Below are 19,213 nucleotides of genomic sequence, written 5' to 3' on the forward strand. Positions count from 1 at the left end.
CCTAGGAAGCACTTATCCAGGTACATTGTGGTAGATGCTTTCTTTCTGCAGTGTTTCCTATCTCTCCACAGATGCCAAACTGCCTGGAAAGACAGTGACTGGAGACAGTAAAGGTGCATCCTTCCATGTCATTTAAAGGCAAATAAATAAAATCTTGTTTTCCAAGTGTCTGGAATAAAACTGTAAACTTTGAAAAAGCAACAAACAAGAGCCCTCCCCCACAAGCACAAAAGGAAATGTAGGTGAACCTTTTATCAAGGCCACCTGACAAGCAAAGACTTATCTCTTTTCCCCTGGCAGCCTGTTGATTCATTTCACTTTTCCACTAAGCCCTAATCAGAGCTTCTAACGTTACCCTGTTGAGGTGCCAAACTGACATGTTGGGAGAGTTGCTCTGATCAGACTTCAATTTTCTTCAGCAAAAAAAACCAGGGAGTTTGTCAAATATGACCCACACCCAGGAAGGGAGGAGCAATCCTATCCATCCTTCATTTCTGAAATGGAATCACCTTGTTGCCTGACAACTGTGACTGTGACTAATTCTAAAGACCCAAGCATCCTCATAACGAAGACTCTGGCATCAGTTAACATTTGGGGGCAGGTTAGACTCTGATCTGAAGCTGAAAAATTCTGTCCATTGGTACTAATCTCTTGAACTTTCCAATCCTAAACAGGGAAAGTTTCAGAATATTGTCATATTTTGTTTCACAGCCTAACTGAATATTGGCTATAATGATTTTTGCTTACTCAAAAACTTAAACTCCTGCTCTAATGGTCTAAGCACAAGAGTCAGAAGAAGGAATGAATTCTGGCCAGCTGCCAAAGCTCCCTCTGAGGTTCTTGGAGTTAATAATTTCCACAGTGTTTTAACCATTAGAAACAACCAAAGCCAGCTTTTGCTAACAGTACAACTAATTCTGGCAAACCTGTCAAACAAGGTCTGCTCTGGGGTAGTCATATTACAGAAAATTAAGTTTCAATAAATAAAATGACACTAACAGTGTCTGCAAATTTAGTAATCAGCAAATGTAGTAATTAGCATTAAAAGTGATTGCTGGGCTGGGGATTCAGCTCAGTGGTTTTGCTGCCTGCTGCACAAGCACAAGGACCAGAGTTCGATCCCCGGTACCAAAAAAAAAAAATGATTGCAAATGGACCATCAATAGTTCAGCTGAGATTACTCACGATTAGTAAATGACTTTAGGTTGGGGGGGGATGAATAGTTTTTTTGGGGGGAGGGTTTTGAGGCAGGGTCTCTCTTTGTAGTTCAGGCTGGCCTTGAATTCACTATGTAGGTAGCCCAGGCTGGCCTCAAACTCTCGGCACTCCTCCTGCCTCAACCTCCAGAGTGCTGGGATCACAGGCATGCGTCACCATGCCCAGCTTGGAGAAATACAGTCTTATAAGGCATTTCTGGGTAAAATGAAAACCTGGGCAAGTCACTGCTCTTTTTCACATTTGTGTATTTCTTGTATGTTACTTACTTGATAGGTCATTCTTCAGATATAAATACATGAAATTTTCTGCTCCATGAATGAATCAGCATTTCATAATACAGGTTGCAAAATGGCACCACATAGGCTGAATAACGTGGCTAAATAACTTGGGACCTTGCACTTGCGAGGCAAGCAGCAGAACCACTGAGCTAAATCCCCGACCCTTCATAGTGTTTTAAAGTCTCAACTCACTGCGAATATTAAGAACTCAGGAGACTTGACATGAAAATGCAAATATATGGCCACTCCTGAGAGCTGGAAGATCCAGTTAATGGAGGCAGACATTTAAGCGGGGCAGCCATCAGTGAGCAGAACAGCCCCAGCCCCTATAGTTCTGGCACTCCTCAACCTCAGCCTGCTTTGACTAGTGATACTTCCTGCCTGTTCCAAACTTCCTTTGTTCCTCGTGATAGCCAGTTTGCATGTTAATCCTTCTATGAGAAAAACTGTTATAAGATTAATATTTGTTGAAAGGGAAGGAGAATCACATGTACAGTATCATTTAAAAATGAAAAAAAATCCACATTAGTCCCTTGTATAAAATCCCTTAAGTTTCAGAACAGAAAGTGCCAAGTTTATGATGTTTCTTCAAAACATGCCTTCTGGTAAGTCAACTGTGGATTTTACCACACGAAAAAAACCTCTATTTGCAAGTTGAAAACTGAGGCTAAAATCACAATCTTGTTTGAAAAGGTGACGAGCAAGAGGATTCTGAGATTCTTGTGGATAAAATGTAATTCCTATATTTTATATCAACAACAGAGTTATCAGTGAAAATAGTCCCTGAAAAATGACCCGCAGTCACACTGTTTTGGAGCCACCACCCCACCACACCCTTGCCTCAGTCAACACTTACTAAAAAAAACAGTACCTTCCATTTCTTGTTTTTCCTGAAAGGTCACATGGATAACTGAAATGCTTGGTCCAGCAAGGGAGGGAGATGGGGTGGGGCACGGGGAGGGGGAAAGTCTATATTGATGAAATTCTGAATTCCATTTTAACTTGCAGGCTGAACCACGCAAAGTTTGAAGCATCTATTCAATTTGACATTTTTCAAGAAAATGTCATTCTTTTTCTCTGGTACTGGGGATCATTTTTACTCTGGTTCTGTACCACTGAGCTACACCCCCAATACCCCTCCCCTTTTTTATAAATTTTGAGATGGTTCTCACTAAGTTGCTCAGGCAATCCTCAAACTTTTGGTCCTCCTGCTTCAGCCTCCTAAGTAGCTGGGATTATTGGCATGTGCCACCATGCCCAGGGCCCTCCCCTTCTAATCATGTTTATAAGGCCTTAAGAAAGAAGATATGCCTGGTTCCCACTCAACCAACATCTACAAACCTGAAAATAAGTAAGACTATCAGGACTTAGGACAAAAACAGCCTGGAGAACAAACCTCAAACTCCCTCCATGTTCAATGGGGGCTAGAAATGAGAGTTAGAAACCAACCCAATATAAAAGCCACTGAAGAAAAAAAAAAAAAGGTTCAATACTGGAACTGGCCCATCAACCAAACAATCTATTCTGCTACAAGTGTTTCTTTAAATAAAACAATTCATGGGCCAGGGATTTAGCTCAGTGGTTTCCCCGCCTGCTGGGTAAGTACAAGGACCCGAGTTTGATCCCCAGTACCAAAAAGAAAAATTAAATTAAAAAAATTTTAAAAAGCAACTCCTAAGTGATAAGTAAACAAAGTGTAAGACAGAATGTGGAACTCATGCTGGATCATAATTGATGTAAACATATTTGAAACAATCAAACTTTCTTGAAACCTAAAAGAAACCATTAGCAGTATAAGTAGGCCTTCAGAGATAAGGAGGATGAGGAGGGTCCCTAATGTGTGTGTGTACAATTTTGCAAAAGAGGTTTTTCAGGAGGAATACGTGTATGGCACTGAAACCAAAATTATTACAGCAACATTATAAACTGTAGGGGCTATAGCTCTCTGCAATCTGGTATATTCTTAACTGGTAACCTAGATGTGTGATTACTAAATGAAGAACTTCTTAAGATATTGTTTAAATGTTCTGCAATATTATGCTGCTGCTAAAAATGCGATTCTAAAGATGATGACTCAAAATACACAAATGTTTATGCTACATAACACTAATTAACAAGAGAAAGAGTCAAAATATACCTCCCCTAATGTTGTAAAAAATATATGCAGGTGGGAAGTAACAAGAAAGGACAAAAACTGTACTGAAGTAATGCTAACTTTAAAAATAAAATACCCCAGGTCAGGGATTTAGCTCAGTGGTGCTGCCGCCTGCCTCGCAAGCACAAGGTCCTGAGTTTGATCCCTGGTACCAAAAAAATAAAAATAAAATAAAATAAAATATCTTATTTCCTGCATTAGCTACTTACTACAAATGTTTGTTTCTTCATTTTGCTTGTGATTAATCATCAGTGGGTGGAAGTTTGTATAGAAGTATTTTATACCTACAAAGTGACTGACCAAAAAATAAGGCTAAATATGCCAGTGATATGACTGTTCTTCAAGACAAATGTTTTAATATGTTAGAGGTGATGGACAAAAGCAGCAACAAGTGTTGATTAAACACTGATAAATACTACTTGACTTACATACAAGTATTTCCTTCAAGCAATGTGTTAGAAATGGCTCAAGGATCCCTGGAACTAAGGAATCTGGTTGGATCCCAACAACAGGGACATTAGGGAGAAACCCATCCCTCTTAAACTGAAGGTGTTGAGAGGCTTCCGGGCCGCCATCCATCCCACCACTCCCAGCTCAGAGGAAGGGCTTCCAGGCCGCCATCCATCCCACCGCTCCTGGCCCAGAGGAAGGGGCTTCTGAGCCACTGTCCCACTGCTACTGGCTCAGAGGTAGGGGCTTCCAGGCAGCCATCTGTCCCACCACTCCTGGCTCAGAGGAAGGGCTTCCAGGCCACCATCCTTTCCACCACTCCGGGCCACCACCCATCCCCCTACTCCCAACCTACAGGAAGGTGCTTCCGGGCAGCCATCCATCCTGCCACTCCTGGCAAAGAGGAAGGAGATTCTGAGCCTCTGTCCTACCACTCCCGGCTCAGAGGAAGGGGCTTCTGGACTGCTGTCCCACTGCTCCCAGCACAGAGGAGAGCTGTGTGGGCGCCAACAGCACCCCCACACACACACCACAGGGCAAAATGAGAAGAGAGGAAAACAAGTCTCAAAAACCAGATTTCTAGACCACCTATAGCAACCGCAAAGGGAAATGAGATGGAACATTCTGATACTCAACCACGTGGACTCCCTAACTGGCAACAAAAGAGGATCTGGAAAAAAATGAAATCAGAAATAATTTCTCAGATAACAGCAGAGAATGTGCTCATAGTGCAAGACATGATTAATAAATCTAGAGAGAAGCTGAGGAACATGATGGAATTCCAACACATGAAACAAATGGAATCCATAAAATAAATGCAAATAGATTTCCAGGAGATCAAAAACTCCATTGGAACTCGACACAGCAAAATGACGGAATGTGTGGACAGAATTTCAGATACAGAAGATAAGATTGCAATTAGTGACCAGGAAAAGAAAAATTGCTTCAAAATTGTAAGGGACCATGAGATATCAATCCAGCAGCTGGTAGATGATGCAAAGAAGAATAACATAAGACTGATTGGAGGCAAAGAAGAAACAGGGGAGAGGGCAGACAACATAAAAAACCGTTCACAGAAGTAATGGCAGAAAACTTCCCAAGAAGGGGAAAAGAACTTGACCTGCAGATAAGTGAGGCATATAGGACTCCAAACAGCCTTCATCAAAAAAAATCTACACATAGGCATATAATTGTTAAGATTCCAGAAACTTAACAGAAGGACAAAGTTCTACAAACAGTTTGAGGAAAGAAACAAATCAAGTACAAAGGAAGGCCCATCAGAATCACAGCAGACTTCTCAACACAAACCATCAAGGCAAGAAGAGCTTGGAGTGACATATTCCAAACCCTAAAGGAAAACAGCCTCCAACCCAGATTGATGTACCCTGCAAAACTATCTTTCAAAATTGATGGAGAAATAAGATGCTTTCATGACAAAGAGCACCTTACGAACTTCATGAATACCAAACCAGCACTTCAAAAAATTTTAGACAATATCCTAGGAAAAGACAATGAGGATCACAACCCCAGGTAGCACTGCAGAATGAACCCATCGGGCGTGACAAGAAATTGAATGTAAAGAGAGAGAATCTAACAAAAATAAAAAGTCATGACAATGATAAGTCAATACATATCAGTTATAACCATCTATGTTAATGGTCTCAATTCACCAATCAAAAGCAAAAGACTGGCAGAATGGGTCAAGAAGCAAAATCCAACAATATGCTGCATACAAGAAACACACTTAATTCAAAAGGAAACTCATAGACTGAAAGTTAAAGGGTGGAAAACAATACTCCATGCGAAGGGAACCAGAAAAAAAGGAGGAGTAGTTATCCTCTTTGCAGATCAAATAGATTTCAAAGCAACACTGATTAAGAGAGACAAAGGACACTAGATCCTTGTAAAGGGAACAATCCAAGAGGAAGAGATGACAAGCATAAACATCTATACACCAAACACTAGTGCAACCAACTATATAAAACAAATACTAACGGACATGAAAAGTCATATATGCACTCATACAATTGTAATGGGGGACCTCAATACCCCACTGTCACAAACAGATAGATGAACTGACAAAAAATAAATAATGAAATACTAGAACTCAATCAAACTCTTGAACAAATGAACTTAACAGATGTTTACAGATTGTTCCACCCCACAAAATCAGAATACACATTCTTTTCAGCTGCACACGGGTCGTTCTCCAAAACAGACCCCATACTGACTCACAGAATGTGTTTAAGTAAGTGCAAAGGAATTGAAGTTATCCCCTGTATATTATCAGACCATAATGCAATGCAAATGGAGATCCATAGCAAAAGAAACTGGAAAAATTTCATAAACATGTGGAAATTGAACAACACACTTCTGAATAATCAATGGGTCACAGAGGAAATTAAAGAAGAAATCAGACACTTCCTTCAATTAAATGACAATGACAATACAACATATCAGAATCTATGGGACACGATAAAAGCAGTCTTACGAGGGAAATTCATAGCAGTGAATACGCATATTAGGAAAACAGAATGAGCCCAATTAAAAAACTTGATGCTGAACCTCAAGTTTCTAGAAAAAGAAGAGCAGGACAATCCCAAAGCTCATACAAGGGAGGAAATTATAAAGATCAGAGGAGAAATCAATGCAATGGAGACTAAGAGAACGATACAAAAAATCAATAAAGCCAAAAGTTGGTTCTTCAAAAGAATCAACAAAATTGACAAACCCTTAGTCAACCTTATCAGAAAAAGGAAAGAAAAGGACCAAATCCATGAAAAGAGTGAAATTACAGCAGACCCAGCAGAAATCCAGAGGATCCATCAGTACCTACTTCAAGAACCTAGACGCCAATAAGATGGACAACAAAGAAGAAATGGACAGATTCCTAGACATGTATGAATTACCAAATTTGAATGCAGAAGACCTAAAAATTCCAAACAACCCAATACCAATCTATGAAATTGAAAACGTAATTAAAAACCTACCAACTAAGAAAAGCCCAGGTCCTGATGGCTTCACTGCTGAATTCTACAAGACATTTAGAGAGGAACTACTGCCACTACTATTTAAACTCTTCAATGAAAGTGAAAGGGATGCAATACTCCCAAATTCATTCCTGGAAGCAAGCATTACCTTGATTCCCAAACCAGAAAGATGCAATCGAAAAAGAGAACTATAGGCCAATCTCACTAATGAACATAGATGCAAAAATCTTGCATAAAATACTGGCAAATAGAATGCAGAAGATCACCAAGAAGATCACACACCCTGACCAAGTGGGATTCATCCCAGGGATCCAGGGATGGTTCAACATATGCAAATCAATCAATGTAATACACTATATCAATAGAGACAAGGAAAAAAACTATATGATTATCTACATAGATGCAAAAGAAGCATTTAACAAAATCCAACATGCATTTATGATAAAAATCCTACAAAAAATTGAAATAGATGGTCTCTACTTCAAATTGATAAAAGCCATCTATGAAAAACCAACAGCCAATATCATACTAAATGGTCAAAAACTGAAATCCTTCACACTCAAATCAGGAACAAGACAAGGATGTCCACTATCACCACTCTTGTTCAATATAGTTCTGGAAACATTAGCCACGGCAATTAGACAAGAGAAAGAAATAAAAGGAATAAAGATAGGAAATGAAGAAGTCAAATTGTCATTATCTGCACATGACATGATACTCTATATAGAAGACCCCATGAACTCCACCAAAAGTCTAGACTTAATAACCAAATTCAGTAAAGTGGCTGGATACAAGGTCAACACATAAAAATCAATGGCTTTCCTCTACACGAACAAAAGACTCACTGAGAGAGAAATAGAGCAAATAATTCCTTTCACAATAGCATCCAGAAAACTGAAATACCTAGGAATCAACCTAACGAAAGAGATCAAAGACCTTTTCTCTGAAAACTATAGCACTTTGAAAAGAGAGATTGAAGATGATATTAGTAAACGGACAGACATTCCCTGCTCCTGGGTAGGAAGGATCAATATAGTGAAAATGGCCATACTTCCAAAACTGCTATATAGATTCAAGGCAATCCCAATTGAAATCCCAGCAGCATACTTCACGGACCTTGAGAAAACAATCCAAAAATTCACTTGGAACAAGAGACACAGAATAGTAAAAGCAATTCTAGGGAACAGAGACATGGCAGCAGGTATCACAATCCCCAAATTGAAACTCTACTACAAAGCTACTGTGATAAAAACAGCATGGTACTGGCAAAGAAACAGACCTGAGGACCAGTGGAACAGATTAGAAGATGCAGAAAAAATGCCAGACACACTCAGCCATCTCTTCTTCGATAAAGGAGCCAAATACTCTTACTGGAGGAAAGATAGCCTCTTTAATAAATGGTGCTGGAAAAATTGAGTTTCAACTTGTCAAAGATTGAAACTAGACCTACATTTCTCACCATGCACTAAACTAAAATCAAAATGGATTAAAGATCTAAATATTAAAATAGAAATGCTGAACTGGCTGGAACAGAGGTTAGGTAGAACTCAAGACATCGGTGTAGGAAAAGATTTTATGAACAAAACCTCTGTTGCCTGTGAACTAGCACAAACAATCAACAAGTGGGATCTCTTCTTATTAAAAAGCTTCTGCACAGCAATAGAAATCACAAGCAGTGTCAAGAGACAACCCACAATGTGGGGAAAAAATCTTCACTTGCTGTTCCTCAAAGGCCTACTATCTTGAATCTATAAAGAACTTAAAAACATCAGACCTCCCAGATTTAAAGACCCAATCCGAAAATGGGCATCTGAAATGAACAGACATTTCTCAGACAAAGAAGTAGAAATAGCAAATAAACACATGAAAAAATGTTGAACATCGCTGGTCATTAGAGAGATGCAAATGAAAACAATGCTGAGATTTCACCTCGCTCCAGAAAGAATGGCTGCTATCATAAAATCAACCAATAACAAATGCTGGTGGGGCTGTGGGGAAAGAGCAACTCTACTGCACTGCTGGTAGGAGTGTCTACTGGTGCCACCACTGTGGAAATCTGTATGGAGATACCTCAAAGAACTAGGACTGGAAGTCCCATTTGACCTAGCTATTCCCCTGCTGGGTATCTTCCTCAAAGAATTAAAAGAATCATACCACAGTGCTATATGTGCACCCATGTTCATAGCAGCACAATTTGTAATAGCTAAACCTTGGAAAGAGCCCAAATGCCCATCAACTGGAGACTGGATAAAGAAAATGTGGGGTTTTAAAAAATAAAATGGAGTACTACTCAGCCATAAAAAATTAGAAATTAGAGACATTTATAGCTAAATGGATGGACATTGAGGCGATACTCTTAAGTGAAATAAATAGGACACACGTGTAAATACCGAACAGTTTCTCTAGTGTGAGAAACTGAAAGTGTAAATAAGGACTACAAGTTATTAATAGATAATTTGAAATAGGAAGCAAAAGGGGAAAGGGGAAGGAGAAGTGAGAGGGTTAGGGGAAAGGGAAGGGAATGGAATTAATATGAGAAAATGGAAAAACAGGAACAAAATTTCTGTAAATAGGGAGGGATAGAGGGGTTGAAGGGAGGGCAGGGGAAGGGGGAAAAAAAAGAACCAAGAGAGACTATGTAAAGGTGCACATTTCCAATGATGAATGTCATTATATTGTATACCTAAAAGGTACCAATGATTAGAACGAATAAGTGATAATGCAAAATAGGAAGAAAAGGTCCAAAGGGGTAGGGGGAGGAGAAAGGAAAGTAGGGAAAGGAAAAATGATGAGAAACAGAAAAAATGCAAACAGTCTTTGTAAATAGGGAAGTGTGGAGGGGGTGAATGGAGGACTGGGAATGGGGAAAAAATAAGAATCAAGATGTATCATGTAAAGGTACAAGTTCCCAATGAGAAATGTAAATGTATTGCATACCTAAAATGTACCAATAAAAGAATTTAAATAAAAATAAAAATAAAACTGAAGGTGCTTTTCTGGCATGTGAACTAGCTGCCAGGTTGCACAGCAAAACCCTTGACTTTGCATTATCTATTCTGGCAAGAAGCAAGATTGTAACATGATTCTTCCCAGAATAGCCTTGCTTTTCAAAACAAAAACTGCCATAAACTACTCAATATATCACAGCTATCAGCTAATAGACATGAAAGTTTTCTAGCAAACCAAATCCATAAAAATCACTAAGTCATTTCTTTCAAAGAAACATGAAGGAACAAGGAAAAGAAATCAATGAGAGTGAAGCCAGTCTTAGAGATACCAGTTTATTTGACATAGTGCATGATTCAAAGTATCTGACATTCCTTAGCCAACATTTCCTACTTCTCTATTACAAAATACTGGGTACCCTGAATATAGGTAATTCACGGGCTTCATTCTTTTTCTCCTATACCTAGATTAAATAGGTTTCCCCATTTAGTACACATTTCACATTCACAGAAGGCTTTGGGGAGAGAGGGTAATAGGACTTACAATTGCCCCTCTGAGCCAAAGGCACTTAATGTTAAAAGATAAAGCACAGTAGAGTCACCCCACAGACATTCCTGTATGTTCAGAGCACTGAACATTAATATACCATCACTGGTCCATGTGGGATTCATCATAACAATGGAAAAGACACTGATTTCCTTGGAAAAACAAAGTGCAATATGAATATAAAGGACTCACCCCCCACACCCTTTTCTGAAAAATAATACATAAGAGAACTTTTACTTTACATGATTAGTATCACCCTAGCGTCACACATGGAAAAAAATAGCTAAAAAATAATCTGTGATAAATTCTCACTATGCAATCACAATAGAATCTGATATCACTCATAGAATCTGTAAGTTTGAAACAGCCTCAAAGATGATGCTGTCCATCTCCTCATTTGATAAATAGGAAACTATCAAAAACAGGTTGGTTTCCCATTCTTCTTTCAAAGGTTCACAAAAGGAAAATATGGCAATGATATCCAAAGATGCACCACACAATAAAGCACAGGCACTGACACAGGTCAGTGATTTGGTCTCACAAGACGGTTCCTTTGGCCATTAGGCAGACATGTAACCCACCTCAGGGTGGGGGTTCTTTGCACAAGGTTATTAAGTGTTCTGAGGGAAACCAAGTGCAGGTTAGAAATAACTTCTTGGATTTGGGAAGGCTCTTCTTAACTGTCAGTCCGCAGTGGGCAGGTGGTTGGCTGCACAGCGGAATCCCAGATTTGATGCAGAGCTATCGGGTGTGTTCTGGCTTCGAGCAGCACAGCGATACCTATAGCAATAGGACTGCACAGAAAGAAGAAGTAAGGTGAGTGCCACTGGGAATCTCAGCTCAGAGCCTGTGGGTTCTAAACTGTCAGATGTATGCTGTACAAAGGTACCAGCTAAGAAGAAGTTATGTTGACCTGTGGATGCAGCTTCCCCACAAAGCTCCCCCGTGGATACTTAATGTGTATGCTTTGCAAAGGTCAACACATTCAAGAATCAGCCACATATCTTATAAATACAATACACAGTACACAAAGAAGTTGGGGTTGCCATTACATATAACAGAAAAAAATCTGCAAAATCCATGGTTATGTTAATATAACAGAATAGTCAGCAGTCATTGCAAATCATGTTTTTAAGCAATATTTAAGGACATAAGAAATTCTTATGATTAAGACATTAAATTTAAAAGCTAGAATACAAAACAATGTATGTGTAGTGACATCAATCTATATAATCACAGATAACAAGGGGAAAAAAGATTAGAAGATTCAGAACACACCAAAATATGCACAGTAATTATTCTTATGCAGTGGGGTTTCAAATCTCCTATGATTAGTATACACTAATTTTTTACACTATAAGAAATACTGAAGATAAACAGCAAGCAAGAAAATATTAATTGAAACATTAAGATATCATTTATTATTCAGTAGACTGGCAAAAATTAAACAGCAAGCTTATGTCCATCAATGTTGGAAAACGTTTTTTTCATGCTTTTGGAGTTTAAATCATAGTAACTTGTAAAGCTACACTTTTTTGTGTGTAGTCAGTTTTGCTTCTGTGTAATTTTAGGAGTAGAGTACAAGTATACACTTGCACACAGACACTGAGCACCTAGAACACACTCCGCGTGGTGTTGGACACTTTTGTCTGTTATTTCATTTGAACCTAATACCCCAGAGACACTAAACAGGTTACCCAAGGTGACACAGTTGTTAAAAGAACAGAATTCCAATCTGAGTCTAACTGTGATGTGGCTGCTTCCCTAGCAAAATTCTGTGGTACCCTAGAGGGAATGGTACCATATCTCACATCTTCTATTCCACCACCCAACAAACAAGTCCTGCATGCACACATGCATTCACACAAACACACAGGACATATCTGCCTAACACCTATCTATAGCTACATAGTAGGTATTCAGTGAATGACCTTAGATTACTTGCTACAAATACTTCAAAAGTTTCCAGATTCTAAAAGTAACCATACATGGAACTCTTGCTAGGTTTGTTCTTTGATCCAAATAAGAAAATGAAAATAAACTAGTCATCCTGTGTACCATGAGCATAAATGCAGAGTTGGCCCAGTGAAACTCAAATCCCTGCCAGCTGGTTAAAGAAACTGCAAAAAGAATCATGTAGAAAAAGTTTGAAATCATGAGGAAGAGATAATTTGTGGGGAGGATAAATAGGTCAGGCTGCAAAATATTTTTGAAAATTCCTATTATTTTTTTCGCTCCAAAAGTCAAATGCTTCTAATCTTCATAAAAATTATCTCTGAAGTTGACATGGAAATTCTCTAGAGCATTTCCACCATAAAAAGAAAGATACAATAGTTTCTCTTCTATAGAGTAAAATAATAGCAACCAATTTTCTCATTTTCTTTGTGGCCAGTGAAGAATATATTACCAATTCTCAGGTGGACAGAGAGAAGATGAATAAAAAATGTGCTTGCAATAATAATAAAAAAATGATGGTTACCATGAGTAATCCACATGCAATAGAAGTCCTCAAAGGGCTATAAGCAACCATGCAGAACGACAGAGCAGAAACCTCATTCTATGTAGGGTCTACTCATGGAGCTGCTATATAACAACAGTGCCTTGGTATTTTGACAATCAAGCTCCTACAAATAATCGAGGGTATCTATGCAACCAAGCAGTGAATTCTACACTATAGCATGGATCAAGTACAGAGGGAGGTAGACAAACAGATGAATGACTTTGACATTCTTGTCCCATGACTATACCACATGTAACAAAAAAAAAAAAACCAAGCATTTCCTTACTGCCTATTCTGTGTACCCAATGAGAAGATCCAAGCCTAGGCCTGGTCCTGCCTGGCTGGGGACTACAGGCTGGTTGAAGAAACAATGGCAATGCATTAAACAGCTAAAAAACATGCTAGGATTAAACAACACTGGGCTTATAAGCAATTCAAATGAAAGAACTACTGAAAGCCCAAGTCTTTAGGAAAGACTTGTGGAAGGTAGTACTTGATCCAAGTGGGACATACATGATTATGGCAATGGTTCTCAGAACTTACTATACACAAAACCAACCTGGAGAGCTTAAGTACATATCTCTAGGACACACACCCAGAGATTCTGAGTCTATAAATTGGATGGGACCCAAGAACCTGCATTCCTAACAAGCTTCTAGGTACTCTCAGGGCTATACCCCATGGGCACACTTTGAGAAGCATCAATTTATAGGACTTTTAGAAAGAAAGGAAGAGGGCAGATTACATGGGAAAAAACTATGTCAAAACCATGAAAACGGAAAATTCAGAAGTTCAAAGGACAGTAAGACCATAGCCTGGTAACGCCACAGCACAGTTTATTTATTCATTAAATATAGGAGAGCTTGTAACATTCAAGGTGCTATTTTAGGTACAAGGGATATACTCAGAGCATGACAAACAAGGTACCTGTAATCAGGGAGCTGACATTCAATAGAGAGTAATCAGACAATAAATAGATCAATAAATTCAAAAATGTTTCTGGTAGTAGTCATCTCTGAAGAAAGTAAAATAGGGAGAAAGGGCTGATAGGGACAGTGGCTACTCTATAAAAGGTGGTCTGGAAGGGCCTCTATGAGGAGGAGACATCTGAGCTGCATTGACCAGAGGTTTGGAAAATGGGAATTTCAGGCAAAAGCTATTACTGGTACAAAAATAGTTATACTGTTAAGTGGCAGGCAATGAGGGTGGATAAATAGGATGGAGGGACATTACAGTCTTCTCAACAGACAAGAGTTTGGACCTGATACAAATGAAAATTGTGACAAATATTTTGCTAATTTACTCAGCAGCAAGGGCAAAATGCAAGGCTTATTAGCTCTTTAGCCTTAGGCAAATCTTTTCTGAATTTGTTCTCTCATGGATAAAATGGAGCTGTTTGAGGAATTAACACTTCATCTTTATTTTTACATAAAAAAGTAAAGCACTTGACATTGTATCATTACTATTATTATTAATCACAACCTTAGTTTGCTGAGTGTATCTGACCTCCCTGGGCCTAACCCGCTTCCTTACTGAAAACCACAGAAGCATTAGCCAGCTTTTCAACAGCCTTAGCAATCCTTGCTAGACTGTGAGATGATGATACCCCTGCTAGCATCTGAATGTGAATATACATGTACTACCAAAATGTGCAAAGTTTTATTTGCTGTATAAGTGGGAGTGCTCTGCTGATACGGTATAGGACTTTGGTTTTTGTTGAATGAAATACATCTATAAAACCTAGGATGTAACAACTCTGATGAATTGTCATAACTTGCTCAGAGCGCTGTGTTGAGAAATATTCTGTAGCTGTGACACAGGAGAGTAGAGATCTATGATATGTGAGAGATTTTTTATCATGGCCATATATAAAGACCCTGGGTATGTACAAAATAATTATATTCTTGAAAAAATAATAAAAATGCAAAACAAATTCTGGTAGAATATTATCAACTTTTCCTTGGGAAGCAAGATGGTTTTTATTTCATTTATATCTTTATTAATGTTCTAATTTTTATGCAATGAAAATGTTTTATTTATATAATAAGCTTTAAAACAACAACAAAGAGTTCATTATTATATCACACTAACCCAAGACCTTCCATTAACCAAAATGACTATAAAAAACTAAATCAGAAAAAGCAAGTCTTACTACAAAAGTTAGTATTGATTAGCCTCATCACTTGCAAAGAATAAATTCACACTATAATTCCATTTCAAATACACTCATTCACTCAGCAAATATTTATTAATAAGGCATTCATTTTAAATTTCAATAACAGGCAACTAATAAAACACACAATTAAAGAAGTAAATGGCCTAATTATAAATGTCCTCATTGTTCTTTTTTTTTTTTTTTTTTTTTTTTTTCTGACTCTACTTTTAGCACCAAAACTGGTTCTTAAGGATGTGAAGTCTTTGGGTGGCTGAAAAATAGGTCATTCTATTAATTAAGAACAGCAGTAGTACAAAGGGCCTGTTTTAGCCATTTTTCATCAAAACGGCTAATTACTGTTTTAAATTGATCTCAATATTTGTGCTAAGAATGTAATGATGAACTTAGGAACAATCCATTTAAGATAATAATTTACCATCCTTGGGGCTTTGAAGTCAAGTGAGACAGCAATATGGTTTTTACAAGAGAATGACTTTTCAGGATACAGGGCATTTTTTAAGTAGCTGTAACTCATATGAAATAAAACCATTATCAGGAACCACATACTAGATCTCAGGTCTCTTGGTTTCCTATCCATTGCTTTCTACTGACACTAGATCAACACATTTCCTCTCACCTTGGCAAGATGGTGAGCACGTCCTCAATGCTGTGGACTGGGGTGAAGACCCATAGGGATTAATCTGACAACACCAACAGCTACAACTAGCATTTCTTGTATGTAAACTGCTATGTAAACTGCTCTAAGATCCTTACAAGTATTAGCTCATTAATTCTCCTAATAATCATATGAAGAAGGTATTAGGATCTGCATTGTATACATGAGAAAAAACTGAGGCCCATTGGCATTAACAGTGTACACAGGCTCACACTAATAGATCCTGATTCCTGACTATTTTACCTCATTCCAGAGTCTGTGCTCTTATCTGGACCCTATACTGCCTCATAGTTTCTCTTTCTATGCTTTCATCTCCTTAATGAAATTTTGTGTTAGATTTTCAAAAAGTTATGAATGACCATCAGAGTTTACTTTAGCCATGCAAACACTCTGACCCATGATAAAAAATAAGTCCTTTCTTTTATTGATTTTTTCACCTGTTCTATGAGCAACATTTCTACTTAAGAACTCGAAGTTCTTTTTTTTGTTGTTGTTCTTTCTTCAAAAGAGAAGGGGGAAAATAATTTAATTATAATAAGGATAATGGTTAAGAATGATGATAGGAGTAACTAAATTTTACTGAGCTTTCTACCAAATGTAATATGTAACTATGTGTGTCATTCACAATATGTAAATATGTGTCATTTATTCCTCATAAGAACCATACTTTGGACACAATTATGATGTGTATTTTACAAAATGTGACAGCTGAGGATTAGAAAAGTTAAGTAATTTGTCCAAGATCATACAACTAGCAAGAAGCAATTACAGAACTCCAAAACTTGATATAATTTCAAAACTTACATCTTAATAATTTAGTAAGAGCTGCCACTCTGAATCTAGTGGAAAAGCTAAAGCACTTGCTAATGTTCAATTAATAATGAGCTGTTTTTCTGACCTCACTGAAATGACAACACCAATATCAAACACCTAATCATGAACAATTTACTTACCAAGATCCTGAAAATGCCATTTTTCTCTGAAAATCCCGTGTATTCCATTCAGTTTTATTACTCAGCTATGCTTTTCTCTTGGCATACTCTCACCATCACTCTGAGCCTGACTAAATTAAAACTTATCCTTCCGGTAAACTAGGAAAAATTAAAGATGTATAGTATAAATTCTAAATCAACTACTAATTATAAAACAAAGAGTTACAAGTAATCAGCCATAGGAGAGAAAATGGAAAGATAAAAAATACTTATCTAAAAAGGAAAAGAAAGAATAGAGAAGAAAAAAAGAAAACCATAATCATATTCATAATCTCATTAACTATAATTGGCATAAATACCCAGTGAAAAGGCAGACATTCATAAATTCAGCAACTCAGATGAAGGATAAATTTCTTGAAAGACAAATTATCAGAGCTTAATCAAGTAGAAACAGACAACCTACAGAGACCTGCATCTACTAAATGAATTAAATTTACAGTTACAACTTTCTCTGGTTTCCGTGTGTCCCCCAAGGCTTCATGTGTTAAAATATAATTTCCATTGTGAGGTACTGAGGGCGGAAAATTAATTCCACAATGGTATTTGGAAGTGGAGCCTTTGGGAGGTGATTAGGATTAGGTAAAGTCATTAGGGTAGACTCCCTGAATCTTAGTGGTTTTATAAGAAGGAGAAAGGCCCAAAGACAGAAAGACAGGCCTGCTCACACACAAGTACATGCTCTCTGTCCTTTGCCATGTGATCCCTTACACTACCTCAGGACTCCACCAGCAAGAAGACCACTACCACATGGGAGCCCTCAACCTTGGACCTCCAAAACCATGAGCCAAAATAAATCTCTTTTTTCAACATGTTAGTCTGCTTCAAGTATTTGATGATAGTAAGGAAAATAAGACTGATACACTACTTTATGCTCAAATGCTTTCACTGGGGAATTAAATCAACCATTTCAGGGAGAAATGCATGAACTCTTCCTGAAAACTGAAGATAAGGAAATATTTTCCAATTTAATCTATGAGCAGAGAAATACCCTTATACCAAAACCAGAAAAAGGTATTTCAAGAAAACAGTGACTTAATATTCACCACAAATTAAATGCAAAAATGTGCAACATTTTAGCAAACTGTATCCAAAATATATAAAATATGAATCATGACTGAGTGGGATGCAGCCCAAGGACAGTTTAATAAGTGAAAATCAATCAGTGTAAGTCACCATATTAACAGATTGAAAAAGAAGAACTATATAGTCATCTTAATAGATGCAGAAAAGTATCTAGCAAAATGTGTATCTATTGCTAAATTTTTTTTAAAAAGAAAACCCTCACAAAACTAGGGTCTTTAATCTGATAAAGGGCATTTATGAAAAAACTATAGCTAATATCACACCTAATTTTAAAAACTTGAATGTTCATTTCCTGAGATCAAGAATACAGTATAGCTGGGGAGAGTAACACATGCCTGTAATCCCAGCACTTGAGAAGCTGAGGCATGAGGATTGTCCCGAGTTTGAGGCCATCCTGGGCTATACAGTGAGTTCAAAGCTAGCCTGAACTACATAGTGAGAGCCTGCCCCCCCCCCAAAAAAAGGATGCAGTATAAACATCTATTCTTATTAATTCTATTCAATACTATACTTGACATATAGACAATGTAATATAGGAAGAAAAAATTATTAAACACATCTAGACTGAAAGGGAAGAAGTAAAATGGTCTACAATCAATGACTTTATGATCACTTTTGTAAAAATCTGTTAAGATTCCACAAAAACATTGTAGATAAGTTTAGCAAGGCTGGGAGGATATAAAGTAAATACACAAAAGTCAATTATACCCTGTAAGTGTATAAAAGCATATTTTAAGTTGAAAAATATTTCTAAAAGACAATTAGGAAGCTTATGAAAATGTAAATTAAAAACAAGCTTAAAAAGTATTAAAATGGACACATTCATAATCATGAAATTGGCATATTTTAGTTATCTTTACTTGTTTAAAATGTTGTGGGGGTTTGTTTTGTTTTGTATTTTAAACTTATTATTGATAAAAATTCTTCTGGTCCCCAATAACTTTGAGAGTAACAGTTTCTCAGTTAAGAAAAGTATCCTTTTAACCAGACCTATAACTAGTAGCAATTGGGGTTTTCAGATATTATTATACAAGACAAAGTGACCTGTTTTTTCATGGAAGCTTGGCTCCCCGGCAAGATGATCCAAGAACACTTACAGTGTCAACTTCAATTAGACAATCTAGGACTAATGACTGTGACCTGTAATGAAAACATGTACTGTATCAGGAAGACCTGACATATTAAATTAAATTAAATTAAATGTTTTTAATTTAAAATAAGATT

The 19,213-nt window shown here is 37.4% G+C and overlaps 1 protein-coding gene across 42 annotated transcripts in view; it reads right to left on the minus strand.

Annotated features, from left to right (window-relative positions):
- Sumf1 (sulfatase modifying factor 1) overlaps window positions 1-19,213 on the minus strand; it is a 671,842-nt gene that overhangs the window by 578,595 nt on the left and 74,034 nt on the right. For 15 of the 42 annotated variants that reach the window (XM_087181354.1, XM_021266065.2, XM_021266066.2 and 12 more), the window contains one exon: window positions 10,359-11,377. The exons of 8 other annotated variants lie outside the window; for them this stretch is intronic. Coding sequence is in view for 12 of the 34 variants with exons in the window: in XM_021266065.2 (XP_021121724.1) it covers window positions 11,267-11,377 (111 nt within the window). In the remaining 22 variants the exon portion in view is untranslated. Of the gene's footprint in view, window positions 1-10,358; window positions 11,378-16,867; window positions 19,130-19,213 lie in introns of those variants that run through there. 19 more of the 42 variants (XR_015439161.1, XR_015439153.1, XR_015439162.1 and 16 more) reach the window with 3 other exon arrangements.

Source organism: Heterocephalus glaber, unplaced genomic scaffold (assembly GCF_053883595.1).
Source record: "Heterocephalus glaber isolate CG9 unplaced genomic scaffold, H.glaber_assembly_v1.0 deba00001472, whole genome shotgun sequence".
Taxonomy (NCBI): Eukaryota; Metazoa; Chordata; class Mammalia; order Rodentia; family Bathyergidae; genus Heterocephalus; species Heterocephalus glaber.